Raw genomic sequence first — 20,567 nt, forward strand, 5'->3', positions numbered from 1 at the left:
TGTATATAATTTATGTGGTATGAGATACTCTCTATTAGTTTCAAGTAGAGACAATATCAGAAAATGCTTTTACAGAAAAAAAATAGTGGAAACAAGAACATAATTTAAAACATGCTGTTTGTTAACATTTATTCTCTTGCAAATTGGGAAAATATTATTACATTTTAGTTGCTTTTGGTCTAGCTTTTGGAATAGCAGGAATCATAAATGATGGTCTCTGTATGGTGGCTCAAAATGGTATGAGTGCTTAATCAGTACTATTTGATGATATATATAATAAAATATAAAAGCATCTATATGAATATAGATGCTTACAAAATATTCTTTATGAGGATGTTTGTTGAGCTTGTTAGTTTACCTTAGATTACATACCAGCCTCAGTGGAAAACCTTCACTGGATCTGTGTCTTCTTTCTTCTTCTTTAAACAATTTTTTTTTTCTTTCTTTCTCATTATCCAGGTTTGAAATGCCTCCTACCCTCTTATTTTCTTTGGATGGTTTCAGGGCAGAATATTTACACACTTGGGGTGGACTTCTTCCTGTTATTAGCAAGCTGAGTGAGTAACTTCAGAGTTTACTATTGGAGTGCCACAGTTTCAGTGAGATAGACTAAGGAGGGAGTCTTTTTTCGAAAAATACTGGCAGAATGTGTTTTACTAAACTCCTCTATTGCAAAAGAGTTAAACCTAATGATAAGGAACTAGTATTTAATATTGTAATTGTTCTGAAACTGCCTTTTAAATAATTCTGAGATAATAGTAGTTATTTTAGGATTTTTATCCCTTGGTGATAGATGTAGATATAAGGATGAGATAAGATATACTTTTTTTTTCTTAGACTTTTGGATTCCTTTTATGGACAAATTATCTATAGATTTATCTAATATGTATTATGTCTTAAAATAGCATTTCAAAAACTGAAGGTATTTCTGCTATGTTTCTAGTAGTGTAGATATAGAATATTTGTTATTTATCTTATAGTATCATGTAGCATCCTTCCAACTTCTTTATCTCAATAAAGCCTTAATTGAATGATTATTGTATAAGTTACTAATGCAATAGTAGAATAGTCTTTTCTTAGTATTAATGCCAAAGTTTTAAATCACATTAACCACCAGTAATATGGGCATCACTTGTATCATCATTGTTACTGAAAAAAGAAAAAATTAAATATGGGTATAAAAACTGTAGAACATTGCTTGTTATCAGTGATCAGTATTTAAGTAGCCACAGTGTAATGCTGGACTGAACTAGAAGTAAGTAAATACACTGTCTTGGTGTTCTTCTGGAGTTCTGAAACATTATTTACTAGACTTGAGTATATGAGGTTGGTTTAAACATCAAAGTCACTCTCAGTAAATACATAGGTACGTTTATCGTACTTCTTTTGTGACAAGCCAAAATAATATTTGGAGAACTTTAAAAATTTTCAGTTTTTAATTTCTCCTGGGAAGAAAATAGTTTTTATAAATAATCATTTGACATAAAAATGTCTTTGGCAGAGAGCTTGCATGGGCAAGGAAGGCTCTGTTCTTACCAGCCAGGCTCATGAGCTTTGAGGTTTGAATATGGCCCTTTGTTATCATCAGGAGGAAAGTTTGTTTCCATAGCACCAAATATGAGTTCAGAACCTGAGTTCAGAGTTAAGGAGCTGTAGGTACCTATATATGAAGTTGAAAGGAAATCAATACACAGTTAGACTAAGTCCTCTCTTTGGGTAGTTGGGGAATGTAGCTTGTAATTCTGAACTATTTGGAAGGCAGTGAGATAGATAGACACATGCCAATCTGAGGATTATTTTCAGGCAATGGGGTATTGATATGCTAGAATCATTAGTTATGTATTCCCTCTTCAATGGTAGAGACAGAAGAGGAATGTGACACTAGGGCTAAATCAGGAGCAGTTTGACTTCTGTCCTTTCTTGTACTTGAAGCCAGAAGATGCTTTTTATCTTTAGAGCAGTGTTGGACTTGTCTAGAGTTAGCTAGATTGGATTTTTGGGGTGGAACACTGTCATCCCAGCTACTGCTTCATTCTTGTTTTAATTTTTCAGATTTAGCTACTAGTGCAGTTTTTTGTTGTTAAAATATAACTACATCCTATAATTTAGTATGTTACCACCAAGTAGTAGCAGACAAAGATCTAGCAAGAATCATTATGGTCCATCTGGAACTTAATGTTATTGATAAGTATGGGATAATTATTTCATTGGCTTAACTATTTTGTTTAATGATTTTCTAAGTAAGAGAAAAACTAACTCTTAACATTGAATTCGAATCCAAAATGTTGCTTTGTAATTCACCCTGAATTTTTATATGGTTGTAAATCCCTTCTGGGTTCATTTTTTAGTACTATTTAGAAGTCTGTGGTACCAAAGCTAAATGAGGGAAACAGATTGTTAGTTGTATTTAATATCAATATTTAATTCTTTTCCCTTGTAGAAACCTGTGGAACATATGCTAAAAACATGAGACCAGTATATCCAACAAAAACTTTCCCCAATCACTACAGCATTGTCACAGTAAGCTCTGCATTTCAACTTTTATATGTTCACAGAAGTGAGATGTAAATGTAACATTTTTCAAGAGAATAAGTAGATTTCAGATCAGAAAAAAATAACTTCTTTTTCATTGTGTAGTTAAGCAAGGAAACCTAGGTTCTGGTCTTAGCTTTTCTACTAACTAGTTGTGGCCTTGGGCAGGTCACTTTACCTTCTGGGTCTCCATTTCCCATCTGTGAAAAGAGGTGACTAAAGACTCCAAGAAATGATTTCTTGGTTCCCTTTCAATTTAAGAGTCTCTGATTATTGGGTCCTGTTTTTTCTGATTAGTTTTTATCTTACTTTATTTGAGCCCCGGACTGTCTGCCCTCACATGTTCTCAGCTGTCTTTCCAATCATGTTGATGTACGAGTTCTAAGCAAGCCACTTTGCCTGACTTTAGGTAGGATTACAGCTCTATTTTTGTTTCACTCAAAGTTTGCAGATTTAATTTGAATCCAGAAAAAAAAAAGTAGAATTCATTAGGCCTTAGGGTTGAAGCCAGAGAATTAATATTTCAGTTTGTGTTGGTACAAGCTATTCTTGGACCCAACCAAAAAGCAGTTTGTTCTGCAGAAATGTTTCACTGAGCAATGCAAAAGGACAACACAGTACTTTTTTCAAAATTAGGCTGCTTCTTTATATAGAACTTCATCCATATCATTCCTAATTTATTTTCTCTATTACATAAATTAAAACACAAATACTCCATAAAATCTTGAGCGGTTGGTTGTGTTTTAACAATACCCATTGTTTTGTTCTTCTCTCCTTAAGCTGGGTTAAGTTCCGTGTAGCTTAAGTTGTCTATTTCTCTTTGATGATTTTGTTCTGTAACTTTAAAAACTTAAAACTTGCATAAAACTTCTATTTTATATATTTTTAGGGACTTTATCCAGAATCCCATGGCCTCATTGACAATAAAATGTATGATCCCCAAAGGAATGCTTACTTTGCACTTAAAAGTGAAGAGAAATTTAATCCTGAGTGGTACAAAGGAGAACCAGTGAGTTGTTTGTTTTGTCTATTAAAATTATTTTTATTATTCTCATCTGTTTCTGTCAGAGTAAAATACCAGATTCCCTGGAGCTTTTAATAACTCATTTAATTTACTATGTTTTATGCCATCCTTATGCAAACAGAGATGAATTCAGGTAACTCTAAATATAGCTTGTATCATTATGTAGTTTATTCCAGAGTGGGGTTTGGGTTATGCTGAGCCAGTTTTCTTTTCTGCTTGATTTTACCTTTTTGTCCTAGTAGCGAAGAGCAGTAGTCTGGGGGTGATATTTTGATCTGCACAAAGCTAACTGTTTCTACACGTGTAAACTTTGACTTTGTTTGCATTTGCTAACTTAGAAGATTCTCTCTGATTGTGATTTAGATGTGTTCTCCTTTTGAGTTTTTATAAATTGCCATGACAATTCTATAAGGTCTATTTGGATAGTCTTGATATTCCTCTTGGAAGGAGAAGAGCATTTGCAAGTTATAAATTCAAATTTTAGCTCTGACATTTGAAGCTGTGTGACTTTGGGTAAATTATTCTTTCTGTGCCTCAATTTTCTCATATCTGTACTGTAAATAATACTGTAAATACTGTTAACTACCTCATAGATTTATTGTGATGATTAGTTGAATTAATAATCTAGGATGCTTATAGAATACTATTTAGAACTGTGATTGGCAATAATAAGTGCTTAATAATTGTTAGTTACATAAGCAAAAATGTCAATAAGTTAAAGATATGTATATTTTAAAATTTTTCTTTTCTTTTTCCTTTCATGAAGTTTTCTTCTTTTAAGAAGGAACCTATTAAGTAAAAGTATGACTATAAAAGTTGCAGGAGTTACCAACTGTTCATATTTTTTAGGTTAATTTAATTTCTGATTATTTAATTTCTCTTTGCTGCTGTTCAAAGTCATATTACATTGTTATTTTGTAGTCTAACTGCTGGAGCTTATTAACGTCAAAAACATTCTAGCATTTGGGAGGAAAGCATTGGTGTTGTGTGAACACATGGTTTCCTAAGAAATGAATGCTTGCATAATTTCCTAACTTTCCTTCACTGGCTTCCCCAGATTTGGCTTACAGCTAAATATCAAGGCCTGAAGACGGGCACATTTTTTTGGCCAGGATCAGATGTGAAAATTAATGGAATTTTCCCAGACATCTATAAGGTGTATAATGGGTATGTATAGCTGTACTTTTTCTAGGACCTATAGCATAAAATTATTTATTTTCTTATCATAGCCTGAGTTCTCACATTTGAATGATATGTTGTTTGAAAAATGAGACCTGTCAGAATAAGAGCTCTGTCTCAAAGAGTTTTAGATGGATGATAGATGGACAGTAAAACTATGATGAATTTTTTCCTGGAGGTTTTCTAGAAAGCACTGGTAACATGTTAGAGTTCGCATTCAGATCTTTGGGCAGGAATAAGATTGAAGTCCTGGTGAAAGTAGAGGTCCTGCACATTTTTACTCTAGGGAGAAAGAACAAGGAGAAGGAGGTGAAAGTATTAAAGGGACACAGGTAGGAGTGACTCTCTGGTATCTGGAAATATTATTTAAAAGAAGATATTAATGGCACCCTTGGATTTACATTTTCAAATTACTTTGTTAAACGTTCCATTTAACGTGAGAACTGATTGGAGTAACCTTCCTGTGATATTCAAAATCCATGAGGTACCACGAAAAAAACAGAAACTTTTTTTCTGGAAAACTCTCTTTGGGAGAGTTTTAGGGAGACTAGCAAAATAGTTTTGTCTTTCACTTGGGAAATTTATGTCATAAAATCAATACGATAATGTATTTGAGGGACGAAAGGAAAAGTTCATAAATTCCAAACAAGAAATGCATAATGATTTTCTTTGGTGACCTTATGCTCTTGTTTATTCCTTATGGTTCACACGAGCACCTTGTTATTTGCCATTAATTTCATTCCATAGACGGTTATTGAGATTCTATGTGCCAGGCACTGTCCTAGGCCTGGGGGATTTGAAGAGTAGTGATATATGTTCTCTGGCTTCTCAAGGTCTGATAGAGACCTTCTCAAGGTACAGCTAAGTGTACTTGAGGTTGGGCAAGCACTCTGATGGAGACGTGTAAGCAAAATCCTGTGCCCACAGGAAGGTGTCGTTAATTCTGCCCAGAAATTGTTGCCTGGAGAACTGTCTGCTCATTAGGTGTCCACTTCCCAATTTTACTAAGAGTCATCAATGAGTGAGTTCTTCATGAGGTCCTCTTTGAAGAGTGTATTGACATATGGGTTATTCATGCTGTAGCAATTGCTATTCTCAGGTCCAGGAGTAAGATCCTCAGCTAGAGTATAGGAAGCAAATCTTTTAAACCCGGCTACATCTTCCATATGTGTAAAATTTAATGTTCGTTTCTTTGTCGGGAAAACAATTTTAAGTTTTCAGATGAAACTCTTACATTGCTTGGAACACATTTGATGCCTTGAATTGTTTTAGTGTCTCTGAATGCAATTTTCAGTGAGACACACATTTATATCTTAAACCCAAACAGTTGTCACAGATTTGTTTTCATTTTGTTTATCTTTCATATTAGTTCAGTACCATTTGAAGAAAGAATTTTAGCTGTTCTTAAGTGGCTGCAGCTTCCTAAAGATGAAAGGTATGTAGATGATTAATTTCTGTCATAAAATACTCCTTTGTTTTATAAAAATGTCAGAATATTTTAAATAGATGACAGGAAAACTTTGCTATTGGCTATGATGTTTTATATCCAAATGAACTCTTTAATGCCCTATTCCAGCCACATTTTGAAGAACTCTAAACATGTAAATTATTTCTCAGCAATTTTAGAAATGTTACCCCAGTGTTGTATTAACTTTTATTCACTATCAGTTGTTGAATTATTCTTTCTATTCTGTTTTACAATGTGTTCGTAAAATATTACATTTTGATACTGTTTGATTTAGACCACACTTTTACACTCTGTATTTAGAAGAACCAGATTCTTCAGGTCACTCTTATGGACCAGTCAGCAGTGAAGTAAGTATATTTTTATCAGTGATTACTTCATTAAACCTGGTAATATTTAACTGAACCTTGCTTTGAGTAGGTTTCTAGACCATTCTGTAAGAATCCATGATTTCTGGAAAGAGTGAGTATTAAGCACATTTTTATTAAACCAAAAGATGCACTTTAATCAAAAAGAGTTGGGAGCATTGTTTTGTTTTACACTATCTACAGTGCTAAATTGAACCAGTGATGAGTTAAATTCTATATTTTCAATTTCAAATGAGACCTGTCATGCTCCACCCTTTGTACTTTTTCCATCAAAACCTATCTCCAGTAACTTCAGTGTGGTTAACAACCCACATGCCCTTCTTTGATTCTGTCCTTCAGGTAAGTAGAAATTCTCCTTCTTAGAGGTGGGAGATGTGTGGCCATCAATGCGGCCATGTCATAATTAGACAAATGGAAGTTTCCTGTAGTTCTTATCTTGGTTTGAACAATTGGCCAGATGCTAGTATACTTTTTATTCTTTCACTGTTAAGACCCGTGTCTAGGTCAGTTTGGCTACAAGTAAGTCTAAGGATCATTTTGTAATTGATTATCAGATCACATAAGTTTTAAGACCAGTGCTATTTTTTCTATTCACTAAAGATTTCCCAAAGTACCTGCTTTTCTGTTTCATCTTCATTCAAAGTCGAGCCCATTGCTTTTCAAATCATATTCATCAATTTATAAACTCAGTTAAATGCTAGTATTATTGGCTCATCGAAACCCACTTTATCGTCATACTTAAAAATTCCAATCCACGTTGCTTGGATATCTTTGAGTGAAAGAAAGACCATGTTGAAAGAGCTTGTTTCATAATACAGTGAAATACACAGACTATAGATAAAGGTTAGACTGTTTTGATACAGTACCGAAGACACAGGCAAAACTGCACAAGAAATTGCCTCCGGTGGTTTTGCCTGGAGAGAGGAGGAGAGAAGAGCCAGAGGTAATTTGCCAAAATCATACGCCATTCTGTGTCCTTGTGATATTCATATGCAAAATAATACAGTTTGTATGGAAACAATGGGTTGTATTCCTAGAAGTTCTAATTTTAAAAAATTAAGTACATAGAACTATAAGAAGCATTTCATGAATACTTTTAACTGCATGACATGAGATTGTTTCCCTTTCTTAGGTCATCAGAGCTTTGCAGAGGGTTGACAACATGGTTGGCATGCTGATGGATGGTCTAAAGGAGTTGAACTTGCATAGATGTTTGAATCTCATCCTTATCTCAGATCATGGTAACCTGAATTTGCATCCTTTTTCCTTCAGGTTAAATGGTGCCCCCAGAAGTTTACTTGGTTGATTATTGTTTTATTATTTCCTCTGACTTTTGTAGTTAATTCCTTCTTTTAAATGTGATTTCTTGTAGAAGGCCTTTAGAAAATACTACATTAAATATAAATCACAAGGGAAACATAGAATTCACAGAAACCTAAGAGCCTATTAGCCACAATGCACTCATCTCCTGATTTGGGGAGGGCTTACACCAGGAACTTGGAGAGTTAAGACAATTTTTTTAATATTAAATTTTGGTAAATCTACTCTAAAAATTTTAGGTGTAATTTAAATAGATTATTATGTGCTGCTTCTGTTTTCTCTAGCATGATAAAGCTGACTTTTAAAAGCAGTATGTATTAATTTTGGCAATATTTTAAGTTAACTTTTACTTACTGTGACCTTTAGAACATGTATGTGTATAGCCTTGGGACTGTAAAAGCGATGTATATACAAGAAAATAGGAAAGAGGTTCTTTTTGTTTGTTTTTTGTTGTTGTTATTATTGTTTGCTTCAGAAATAATTACTGAAAGCTATTTCTAGAAACAGTCCTAAGAAGCTGTATCCTAAAGAAGCCCCCAGTCCTGGAATGAGGTTGAGAGTTTTTATACTCATAGTTAATATGCTAGGTGATTCTGAGAAAGTAACTACGCTTTCATATTCAGTCTAAAACTGTGATATTCCTCATCACTCACATAAAAATACTGTAATATATAAGTAAGAAGAAACACTAATTTTGGATGAAGGAAAGGGAAAAGATTTTTTTTAAGTGACGTGGTAGATATACATGAAATTCTGTGTCTTACCTATTAGATGTTCAGCTGTCATGAGAGCTGACTTCATGTTTATTGATTTAAATTCTGGAAGTGAAAGAAATTCTGTCCTACATGTTAAATGCTTTTTATTAAAGTTGTAACATGTTTGGGGATTTTTTTGTCCTAGGCATGGAACAAGGCAGTTGTAAGAAATATGTGTATCTGAGTAAATATCTGGGGGATATTAAAAATGTTAAAGTTATATATGGACCTGCAGCTCGATTGAGACCCTCTGATGTACCAGATAAATACTATTCATGTAAGTATATCTCTATGCTAATTTTGAATATGATTATATTCACAATACATTCCTCAGAATCCTTATGTCTCTAAATTAAAGGGGATCAATTAATTTCCTTTTCATGAATAAATCTCCAGGGCTGATCTTCTGCACCCAAAGGGATTTTATGGAACCAGATGTGAGGGCACAAGTCTAACCACTTATCTCTTATTCATGGCTAAGAATATTATTTGATGAATTGGTACAATTTTATGTTATCGTTGTGTCTTTTGCTTGTGTTGGGTTCAAGATTACTTGTACTAGAAAAATAAAAACTTAAGAAAAAAGTTCGGCTACATTTATTCAACTTTAATTAATGTCATTTCATTAAAATAATTTACAGATGTTATAGGATAATATTCCATTATGAGGAGGAATGCTGGCAGAGATGATTAATTCTATAAGCAACTAATTTCTGTTCTCAGAAATGACTTTCTTAAACTATTCCAAAAAACAATAAGAATGTGTTTTTTGAACAGAGAAGAAGAAATTTCACATTCTCTCTTGACCCCATGTTGTACTCAAACTAAACTACCAAGAAATTTTAAATATTCATTCTTTTGAAAGTCAAGCCTATTTCAGAACTGATTGCACCTCTATTATACTCCTATTTTTTTTTTTTTTTTTTTTTTTTTGCCATACACGGGCCTCTCACTGTTGTGGCCTCTCCTTTTCTGGAGCACAGGCTCCGGACGCACAGGCTCAGTGGCCATGGCTCACAAGCCTAGCCACTCCGCGGCATGTGGGATCTTCCCGGACCGGGGCACGAACCCGTGTCCCCTGCATCGGCAGGCGGACTCTTAACCACTGCACCACCAGGGAAACCCTATACCCCTCTTTTTGATTACCATCCTTGGTAATTTGCAAATACTAAGGGAAGTTTTGTTTATCTTTTTGTTACAATTACCTTTGAAATGGAAAGAGAAAAGAGCTTTTCTGGCAGTCATCAGCATTGGATTAGGTTTGGGTATATGCAGTGCTATATGTTTCAGTAGATACTGTTGAATATTCATGAGAAGAAGTATATTTCCCTGCAGGAAAATAGTTATGCAAATATATTAACATAGTAACCCAAAGCACAGACTCTAACTTGTACAATTACAAGTTTTAATTAGTGTTTAAAAAATTTATTAAAGTAGTACATGATTGTTATAAAACCTGTTATAAAACTATACAGGCAATGGCAGTCCCCAGAGATGTTTAGGATAGAATGGCTAAGCTTAGCCACACCCTTATCTCAATTAGGCCCCTAAGTTTCCCAATTTAAAGTAAAAATTACATATTTCTGTATCTACATTCATACATTAAAATATATATACAGTACATATTCTTTTATCTGGATAATTTTCTCAAACTTATGTAAAGTATAGCTAAAAGAATCGTAGGGAGCTAGGCAGTTATTGTTCACAGCACAGAGTACACTAAGTAAGTACACTGTGGGCTTGCTGTGCAAATTCAATTTCAAAACTCTTCTACCTGCCCTCACTTCTAAATTCCCCTATGTCCTTATTTGGAAATTCTGGAATTATCCTTGAATATCAAAGTATGTAAAAAGTAACAGTTTTCCACCCTAAATCCCCCTAACTCACAACTCAGTTCCTCTTTCTAGAGATAAATACTTAGATTTGGGATGTGTCTTCCCAGGTATTTGCTATGTATGTGTAAAACACATTCATTTTTATTTTTACAAAGTGACATTATACAGATCTAGATGGGTGGATGGAAGGATGGATAGATATTTGGATGCATGGACAGATAGATAGACGGATGGATGTATAGGCAGGTGGACAGGCAGATGGATGAATGGACACACGTACGAATGATGGATGGATAAACTGATGTTCTATAACTTGCCTTTTCACTTAACAATAGGACATAATTTCACAGGCATGGTGGTAGTGGAGGTTGGGTGGTTCCTAAAGATCTGTCTTGTTCCTGTCAATGGCTAATATATAATAATTGAAATCAATGGTCCCCAACCTTTTTGGCACCAGGGACTGGTTTCGTGGAAGACAATTTTTCCACGGATGGGGAGGGGGGATAGTTCAGGCAGTAATGCGAGCAGTGGGGAGCGATGGGGAGTGGCAGGGAGCGGCAGATGAAGCTATGTTCACTAGCCCACTGCTCACCTCTTGCTGTGTGGCCCAGTTCCTAACAGGCCGCAGACCGGTACCGGTACGTGGCCTGGGGGTTGGGGACCCCTGGTTTAAATGATCTGTTTGAAACCAGCTTTGGTATTTAAATACAGGGCTTGAGTCTGACATTATATATTTTTTGTATTATTTTTATTTCTAATGGTAGCATACCATTCAACTATTAATTCTTATCTTTGCCCCCCTTCAGTTAATTATGAAGGCATTGCCAAAAATCTTTCTGTGAGTATCTTTTTCCCCCCATTACTTTGTTATTACTAGTTTTATATAAAATGTATTTAGAAGAAAGTTTCAGTATTTGTTCTTGGGATTGTAGAATTTAATCTAATTTTTTGAGTATCTGGGCCAACATTTAAATGCTCTGTAGTTTTTAAAGATCTTTAAGGACATACCCCAATAATGTAGGTTTAAAAAATTTTAAGAATTTATTTATTGACATTGTTAAATTTATATGACAGTACAAGAAATAACTGAAAACAATAGAAGGGAAAATCCTATAGCTGTACTACCATAAACACTGTTAGCATTATGATGTATTTTCTACCAGTCTTTCTTATGCCTATTTTTTAAAATAAGCTTTTGTCCTAGTGCTGATTTATCTATACTACATTTTTTTACTTGATAGAAAATTCTTACAATTTAAAAAAAATCTTAAAATTGTTATAAGAGTGTTTGAAAATATGATCATCAGTAGTAACACAAAGGTAAACTAGTGACTCAATCTAAGCATACTGGGACTCATGTAATAATTATGATTTTTCTAGAAAAATAAGAATATTCAATAGTTGGGAATATTCAACTTGTACTTTATATAGGTAGTAAGAACTCAGTTTATTTGCATCTGTGACTTATTGGGCATACTGATTAAATGTTTGTGAGAAAAAATTCATATGGAGTTAGAAAGCAATTTCAAGGGAAGTTTACACTTAAGAAAATATGGAAATAATGGTTTTTCTTTGCCTTCTACAATTTCAGTGCCAGGAACCAAACCAGCACTTCAAACCTTACCTGAAACATTTCTTACCCAAGCGTTTGCACTTTGCCAAAAGTGACAGGATTGAGCCCTTGACATTCTATTTGGACCCTCAGTGGCAACTTGCATTGTAAGTTCTGACAATCTCCCAGGTAAAGTTAGCTTGATCTTATAGTAATTCAAGGTAACCATTGGGCCCTTTCCAATGATGTTGTTATATGAAAACTACAAATATGATTCTCTTCACTCTATCCCAGGGTCTCTCAACCTTGGCCTATTGACATTTTGGATCAGATAATTCTTTGTGGTTGGGGAGTTGTCCTGTCTGTTGTGGGATATTTGAAAACATCCCTGGCTTCTACTCACTAGATGAAAAAAACACCTTTTCTATAGTTGTGACAACCAAAAATATCTGCAGACATTGCCTGAAGTCCCCTGGGGAGGGGAGTCACCTCCAGCTGAGAACCACTGCTGTGTCCCCTCACATCCGTCTTGATTATTTCTTATGCTCCACATTTGTGTAACCACCTTCCATTGTATCTCTTCTGCATGATACAGTTATGCCTAATATTACCTTCAGAGTCTAACAAATAATTGGCAAAACTCTTTATAATAATGAGCCATTACCTTCTTCATTAGAGCTGTTTTTTCATTCTTGTTATACTAGTCCATTAATAAACCTCAGTTTATTGGTGTGTTCAGCACATTATTTGGATGGTTCGTACTGTTAATATCTCAAAACTTGATCATTAACTCTGTATGGTTGCCAGGAAGCCAGGGATGATAAATACCCCTGTCCAGCAAAACCTAAGCAGGGAACCAGAATTCAGTCAACAGAATTGCACTGTCTCTGCTTTATTAGAGAGCTGTGCTTTCAGTGTTTAGAAAAAAGAATATGAAAGAAGAGGAGGTCCTCACCTTCATGGGAGAACTAATATTAGTGAGCATCTACTGTGTTCTAAGCACTTCTTTAGTACAAACCATTTAATTTTTATAAACCCAGCATGACAAATTGAAACCATGAGAAGATAATTAAATTGCCAAAGTCACAGCTGAATAAATAGTATGGTTAGGGTTCAAAACCATGCTAATGGTTTTCTCCTTTATACCATATTGCTTATAATTGATTCGTCTACAAAATGAAAGATAAAGGTGGCTGCCCCTTAATGCTTTTCAAAGACAAGTGGTTTTATTTACTTTTTTTTGATTTGCTTAACAATAGTTACTTGTTTTTTATCAAAGAATATTAAAAATGTACAAAAATATTAAAGAAAAATATTAGAGAATAGTTACTCTTTATTAATGGAAATAATGTCATGATTGTCAGTTTTACTTTATGAATGGACTTTACATTGTTAATTTATATTATGTGAAAATTAGGAATCCTTCAGAAAGGAAATATTGTGGAGGTGGATTTCACGGCTCTGACAATGCATTTTCAAATATGCAAGTGAGTAAACCTATTATACGTAAAAATTATACTTTATATCTGAAGAAAAAACTGATATATAAAGTTTTAGACTTAAAATCATAGACTGTCATTATATGTCTTGAATGAGAATTAATGAAGCTTATAATTTCATGTAGCTGTTTTACTTTGGACATTAAATAAATTAATAGAATTTTGTTAAATATTTATATTCATGTTTTATGAATGTGACTTATACCTCATACTAACTTTCTAGTAATTATTTTGTATGTATTTGTGCTTCATTAAGAATGTTGCTCCACAGTAAATGAAAGCCAGTAATTTAATAGGTGAAAAGATATCATAGTTATGTTTTAAATAAAGATAATGCCGGGAATTCCCTGGTGGTCCAGTGGTTAGGACTCCGTGCTCTCACTGTTGAGGTCCTGGGTTCAATCTCTGGTCAGGGAAGTAAAATCCCACAAGCTATGCAGCGCAGCCGCCCCCAAAATAATAATGCCTTCCATTTACCTAGCACTTTAAAATTTTCAAGATATACTCATAATAATTTTCTGATTTGATCCCTACGGCACTGTGTGTGGTGAGAGTGAGATTTAGATCCCATTTCACAGTTGAAAAAGGATTTCATCATCATTCTGTTCTGATTGTCATGTTAGGAATTATAATACAGTTAAGAAAAATAACCTAGATGTCCTTAGATTAAAAGTGCAACAGGGGTTAAAATAATATCCTAGAAAGTCCACTGGGAACAGTATTTTTCCACTTACCTTAATATAACCAGTTTATATATGTACAATGGGGAAGATATAAAATACCTTTTTGGTGACCAACTCCATACATAACTGAAATGAGTAGATAAACTGTTTCTTTTCTGGCCAACGTAGGCCCTCTTTATTGGCTACGGACCTGGATTCAAGCATGGCATTGAAGTTGACTCCTTTGAAAATATTGAAGTCTATAACTTAATGTGTGGTAAGTGTGAACAGGCATCTTTTCTCCCTTCTGAACACAGAGCTGGAATAGGATTATCAAAAGTAGGTCACATGTTGGGCACCTTTCTGGAAGTGATGATACAGCAAGACAGACCCTTATATTTCCACCTTTCTTCTTCCTGACCCAGAGTCACTGAAAAAATGTGCAGAACATAATCGTCTGATGACTGACCTGTTCCTTCCACTAGACTGCACAGTGGTGAAATACAACACTCAGAGTAGGCAGGTCTGTACATCCCAAGTGCCCAGTACTTTGCCAGGCCCTGGACTTCATTAAATGACAGTTGAACCGGATCAGGGTGGAAGCCAGAGAAAAGAGTTTGGGGTTGTGAAAGGTAGACAAAACAGGTGGATCCTCTGGTAGCAGTAATAGTTGAATGGATGGCAATGTCAAGGTTATAGAAATGGAGGAGGACATATTGAATACGTTCTTAGTTTACTCTGTACCTTCCAAATTAGTACTTTTATGGTTGAGTATTGCATTTTAAATATACTTCCTTTTTCTGATAACAATACTGGGCATTTGTAAAACCTTAAATATGTTCTAAGTATAATTATTTTAGTGAGAGCCTGTATACTTAAATGAGTTAATATATCCTAAAGCACTTAAACAGTGCCTGGCATATAATAAGCGCTTTAGTGTATAAGTGTTTGCCATCATTATTATCAAGAGCGTGAGTCTTAGACTTGGACAGAGCTGGTTTTGAATCCTAGGTCTACCACATTAGTAGCTTGAAATCTTGAGCTAAGCACTCTGGTTACAGGCATACCTTAGAGAAATCGCAGGTTCAGTTCTAGACCACTGCAATAAAGTGAATACTGTAATAAAGCAAGTCACATGATGGTTTTGGATTCCCAGTGCATATAAAAGTTACATTTATATTATACTGTAGTCTATTAAGTGTGCAATAGCTTCTGTCTAAAGAAACAATGTACATACCTTAATTAAAAAGTACTTTATTATTAAAACATGCTAACCGTCATCTGACAATGTGGGGTTGCCACAAACCAATTTGTAAAAAATGCAGTGTCTCTGAAGTGCAGTAAAATGAAGTACAGTGAAACGAGGTCTGCCTGTACTCATCTACCAAATATTGACAATAACTTATTAAATTGTTTTGAGGATTAAGTAAGAAAAATATATTAGCCTACTGATCGGCATATAATAAGAATTCAACAGGAGATAACTATATTTATTGTATACATTAAAATTTAGAAATTTTTATAGAGAAGTTCAGCAGGCATATCAGTATTTCCATTGAGAATAGCATGGTCATAAATACTCTACAACCTAAGAGAGAGAGATTTATAGTTTTATTTTAGGTAAAGAGTTAAGGACTCTTAAATAGATTTGGCTTTAAAAGATAAAATTCATAGTGCAAGTCTACTATTTATTTAGTTTTGAAATTTCTAAGTAAATCTTTATTTACCATTCTTGAAATTATGCAGATTTACTGAATTTAACACCAGCTCCTAATAATGGAACTCATGGAAGCCTTAACCACCTTCTAAAGAATCCTGTTTATACCCCAAAGCATCCCAAAGAATTCCGCTCCTTGGTCCAGTGCCCCTTCACAAGAGCCCCCAGAGAGAGCCTTGATTGCTCGTGTGATCCCTCGGTAAGTAGTCCCAAGAAGTTTAGCCCCGTGGATATGATTTTTTAACACCCTCTGCATAGCATATGTTGTAGAAATACATAATGATTAAATTAAAATTTATGAGTGGGAGTAATAATATATTTATTTTCAATTCCAGTGACACATGCTGACCTTCTTCTTATTTATTTTTCCTGCTCTGGGTTTTTGCACTCTCGCTCTATTTTTATCCCCCTGTGTCGAGACTTGATTTGGCTGCAGGCTGGGAGAGGTCTAGCTGAGTCCTGAAATGTACTGAATCCCAGAATCCGTGCTGATATCGTAGCAGAGAGGTCTTTTATGAACCAATCACAATATTCCTTTTCTAAAATACACCCCAACCTATTTTAAATTTAGAGGGAAAATGTCATTTTTTGGCATGAAATGGATTTATGACACTTTTCCTTTTTTACTCCTATCTTAATATACAGTTGTTGTAAGGAGATGAAAATATATGACAAGTTATGAACAAAATCGAGAGTGTCCTTAAAAATAGACATTTGAGTAGCTCATCTTATGCTTTCCATTTTGCTTTAGGTTTAATTTAGACTTGTAAAAAGACTGTTAGAATAGAGATAAGAATTATAAAGCAGCAATTACATTCTTGTTTTCAATGACTTGTGTTATGTTATGCTAACAATTTTGTCTTTTTGCAACTGTTATCCCTATTCTTTTATCTCTTCTTCAAAAAAAATAACTTTCACTTGCACAAAATGATTTTAAATTTATCTTTGTTCTATGGTGGAATACTTAAGCTGTAAAATTCATTTATTACAAAATGAAAGCATGTTTCTCAGTCCTTAAAAATTGTATCAATTTTTTAGATTTTGCCAATTGTGGATTTTCGGACACAGTTGAATCTGACAATGGCAGAAGGTAAGGCATGCTTAGTCTTGAGCCTGGGATGTGGAAGCAAGCTTTTTCTCAACAATGTGAACCACAGAATTAGTTTCGGGTCATTGTTTGAGAATAACCAACAAAATAAGGTAGTAATGGAGGACCACCTGATGAACCGGAGAGATTTCTTAGCTTGATAGTCTAGACTATTAGTCATAAGGAAAGAAGGCGTGTTTACAGTGGAAACAGCATGTAATACAATTAGTGGAAGCTGAATCACTCTTTATGAACTTAGTGGAGTGTTTTGAGATTTTGAAGATATTTATAGGTTTATACAATATTATAATAATAGATCCTCAGATTTCCATTTAAAATACCCATTAGCTTTCTATCTTACCTAATTCTTAGTTAATTATAAGGGAGTATAAATTGATTTATTTATCTAAAGTTATTTCTTCATGACTTTTGAATGAAAATTACGAATATGCAGGCAGCTGATGAAATGTGGATATTTAGCATCACTTTGACACAGTCTCTGATCCTTAAGTTACTTGGCTCACAGCTTTTTCTTGCTGAAATAAAAAGGTGAATTATGCATTCATATATGCAGAATGAATGAAGTTCTGCATTCATTTATATGAATGAAGTTCTATTCATGTAGAACGTCTCTATATAAAATCTCTGCAAGTGTTCAGATTAGAGAAATCTCTGATGGCCCCAAGGTGGCAAAGTTTTGTGGTGAAAAGTGACACCTTGGAACTGAGTAGATATGGGTTTGCATATGAGCTTAGGAACCGTATGTCCCTGGAGAAAGCATTTACTCTCATACATTGCTGTCTTCTCATCTATAAAATGGGCATATAACCTTAATACTTAGGGCTCTATAAGAATTAAATTCAATGATGTATACAAAGGACTCTAAAAAAGCATCTGATGCTTGGAAAAAGGGGCAGTAAATGGTATACATACTATTGTTGTTTCATTCAGTGTAGTCTCATAATCTCAGTTTTGAACTTTTGCTTTCCAGGTACACACATCATCCAGAAAATTTTCCTTCTGTAGTATATCCTGGAAAATAAGTAATAAAGACAATGTTAAAGTATTTTAGTAATATAATTTAAGTCCTAATTGCTGAAATTCCTAGCAATTTCATGTAGTATCTTGTGATATCTTAGTATTACATTGATCTTTCAGAATCTTCATAGGCAAAAACTGCAGTGAACTCCTTTTTTAAAAAATTGTTTATAGTTCTGCTCTTTGTAATTAGTTTAATTTTATAGTTACAAATAATTTTTCAATAGGGTTAAGTAGAGGAAAGAATTAGATCAGTGTATCATTATGTATTATCATATCATGCACACTAAGTATATTTGAATGGTGGTTTCATTTTCCCCCTATGACCCAAGAGAAGGCTATTAAGCATGGCACTCTACCTTATGGAAGACCCAGAGTTCTCTGGAAGAACAACACTGTCTGTCTGCTTTACCAGCACCAGTTTGTGAGTGGTTACAGCCATGACATCCTGATGCCCCTTTGGACAGCCTACACCATCCACAGAAATGCAAGTATTTGTCACCTCTTTATCTCTGTGTGGTTATTTTATATTATCATTAAGCAAAACATTGAAAGCATAGTTTCTCACTGTCAATCTTGGCTCTGTAATCAGTTCCCAAATTAGAAGATCACTGAACTGAGAGTCAGAAAAATTAGATTCTGGTTCTAGCTCTGCTGCTAACTAGCTACGTAACTTTGACACCCAGAGCAAACTTCTGTGAAATGAGGGTGTGCAGTGAAGATTTCTCCCTTGCTTTTGTTTTTTCTCAGTTTTAATATTTGATGATTCTAATTTCTAATTTAATGAACTCAGTTTTACAATCAGTTTATCTCAAAATACATAGCTGTGTAAGTACAAGGATTTCCCTTGGCTGCCCAAATCTTAGGGGGTCCTCAGTGATGGAGAAGGCCATTAAATCTCAGTTACCTCACTGTGTATACCACCTATAGGAAGACACCCAGACCAAACCAGGGAAAGGTCAGGGATCCTGTCTACCACCCAGACTAGAAGAGTTTGGCCTTGAAAGAAGTAGGGGAAAATATCCCAGAATAAGACCACCATTCCCCCTCACTCTCGTCCCTTGGGTGCAGTGGTAGAAAGATAAATGATGAAGGAAATAGGCCTTAAGAAAGAGAATGGGAGGAGGAGATGAGATTTAGATCTTATCTGGAAGTGAAGTTTTAAACTAGACTGACCAGATTTTCAAAAACTGAAAATGTCTGGCAAGCTATAGGATGCCCTTAAGGGATGGAAAGGGGATTTGAGAGAGCTTAGTTGACCGTAGCCGTTAGATTTTAAAAACAGAGCTTTTGTTACTACTCACTAAGACTGCTAAATAAAAAGATAGGGAGACGTGTATATATATCGAATACACACAGACATTTCACGTATTAACATGTTTTTACCTTAATTTGATTTTTAATTTTTAAAGAGCATCTTCAAACACTTTAAACACATTTTACTTGACTTTGTAGTATATAGCAGTTTACCCAGTGTTTTGTAGGTCCCCATCCTATTTATTGTTGTTTAATACCTTAATTATGGTGTTCTTGGACTCTGAATTTTCAGTTTTCTTCTATAATGAAAGCTGCAAAAATTCAGAGTCATCACTACTCCTGAGATTTTCATATCGAATTGCTGTTCAGTGGCTTTTCTCCACCCCCTAAGCCCCACTACTTTTGCTGTTGTGGCTGTGTTGGATATGAAAGAGTCTCATCTCTAAAAATCAGCAATTCACTACACAAAAGTTTGAAACTGAGTAGACAAAAACATTATAAACAAAATTAGCACAACATAGTAGGAAAATATTTGCACACATATGATTAATACCCTAATATTGTAAAGAGTTCTTACACTTGGGTTAGAAGCAAGATGAATACTCTCATAGAAAAATGGAAAATGGTGAAGGACATGAACCGACAGCCAGAACTCCATGATTTTATGTTGTGGTTCACCTTTAATATTTATAAAACTCTCTCTTTTTCTTCCGTATGCCTGATCCCTGATGGTCCTTTTCATTTTGTTCTTCAGGATAGTTTCTCTACAGAAGACTTTTCCAATTGTCTTTACCAGGATCTCCGAATTCCTCTTAGACCTGTCCATAAATGTTCGTTTTATAAAAATAACACTAAACTGAGTTATGGGTTCCTTTCCCCACCACGTAAGTCTCTTCCTCTTTGACCTTCCCTTTCCCTTATCTTCTTTCTCTCTTGCATTTCCTTTTCTTTCTTATGGGGCAGTGTATGTCTTGTTTATTTATTGGTGAAAACTGTGAATGGGAAATAGAACTATTAGGGAAAATTTTCGTGTCTAAAACTTGAGTTTTGGAAACCTTTTTACTTTTGTTTGGAGGGTGATGGATTTAGTGCAGGTACTGTAGGTAGAACATTCTTCACTTTTCTGCGTTTCTTTTAAACAGAATTTGGGAAAACTCAGGTCAGAAGGATGCATCAGGATTCTTAGGAAGGAGATACCATTTTGTTGTTTGAAAAGGAAAATGTGACTTGTCAAAGAATTAGGTAAAGGGAGAGCCTAAGTGTGCTTGTTCTTTCAC

The 20,567-nt window shown here is 34.5% G+C and overlaps 1 protein-coding gene across 1 annotated transcript in view; it reads left to right on the forward strand.

Annotated features, from left to right (window-relative positions):
* ENPP1 (ectonucleotide pyrophosphatase/phosphodiesterase 1) overlaps nucleotides 1–20,567 on the forward strand; it is a 67,857-nt gene that overhangs the window by 38,786 nt on the left and 8,504 nt on the right. The window contains exons 6-21 of the mRNA XM_081251268.1: nucleotides 460–557; nucleotides 2,441–2,520; nucleotides 3,422–3,541; nucleotides 4,614–4,723; nucleotides 6,105–6,170; nucleotides 6,478–6,550; nucleotides 7,701–7,809; nucleotides 8,789–8,920; nucleotides 11,285–11,316; nucleotides 12,070–12,197; nucleotides 13,448–13,517; nucleotides 14,381–14,468; nucleotides 15,938–16,107; nucleotides 16,947–16,998; nucleotides 18,366–18,520; nucleotides 20,045–20,174. Of these exons, the coding sequence (XP_081107394.1) occupies nucleotides 460–557; nucleotides 2,441–2,520; nucleotides 3,422–3,541; nucleotides 4,614–4,723; nucleotides 6,105–6,170; nucleotides 6,478–6,550; nucleotides 7,701–7,809; nucleotides 8,789–8,920; nucleotides 11,285–11,316; nucleotides 12,070–12,197; nucleotides 13,448–13,517; nucleotides 14,381–14,468; nucleotides 15,938–16,107; nucleotides 16,947–16,998; nucleotides 18,366–18,520; nucleotides 20,045–20,174 (1,613 nt within the window). The remainder of the gene's footprint in view (nucleotides 1–459; nucleotides 558–2,440; nucleotides 2,521–3,421; nucleotides 3,542–4,613; nucleotides 4,724–6,104; nucleotides 6,171–6,477; nucleotides 6,551–7,700; nucleotides 7,810–8,788; nucleotides 8,921–11,284; nucleotides 11,317–12,069; nucleotides 12,198–13,447; nucleotides 13,518–14,380; nucleotides 14,469–15,937; nucleotides 16,108–16,946; nucleotides 16,999–18,365; nucleotides 18,521–20,044; nucleotides 20,175–20,567) is intronic.

This window comes from Mesoplodon bidens (genome assembly GCF_964165515.1).
Source record: "Mesoplodon bidens genome assembly, chromosome: 12".
Classification (NCBI taxonomy): domain Eukaryota; kingdom Metazoa; phylum Chordata; class Mammalia; order Artiodactyla; family Ziphiidae; genus Mesoplodon; species Mesoplodon bidens.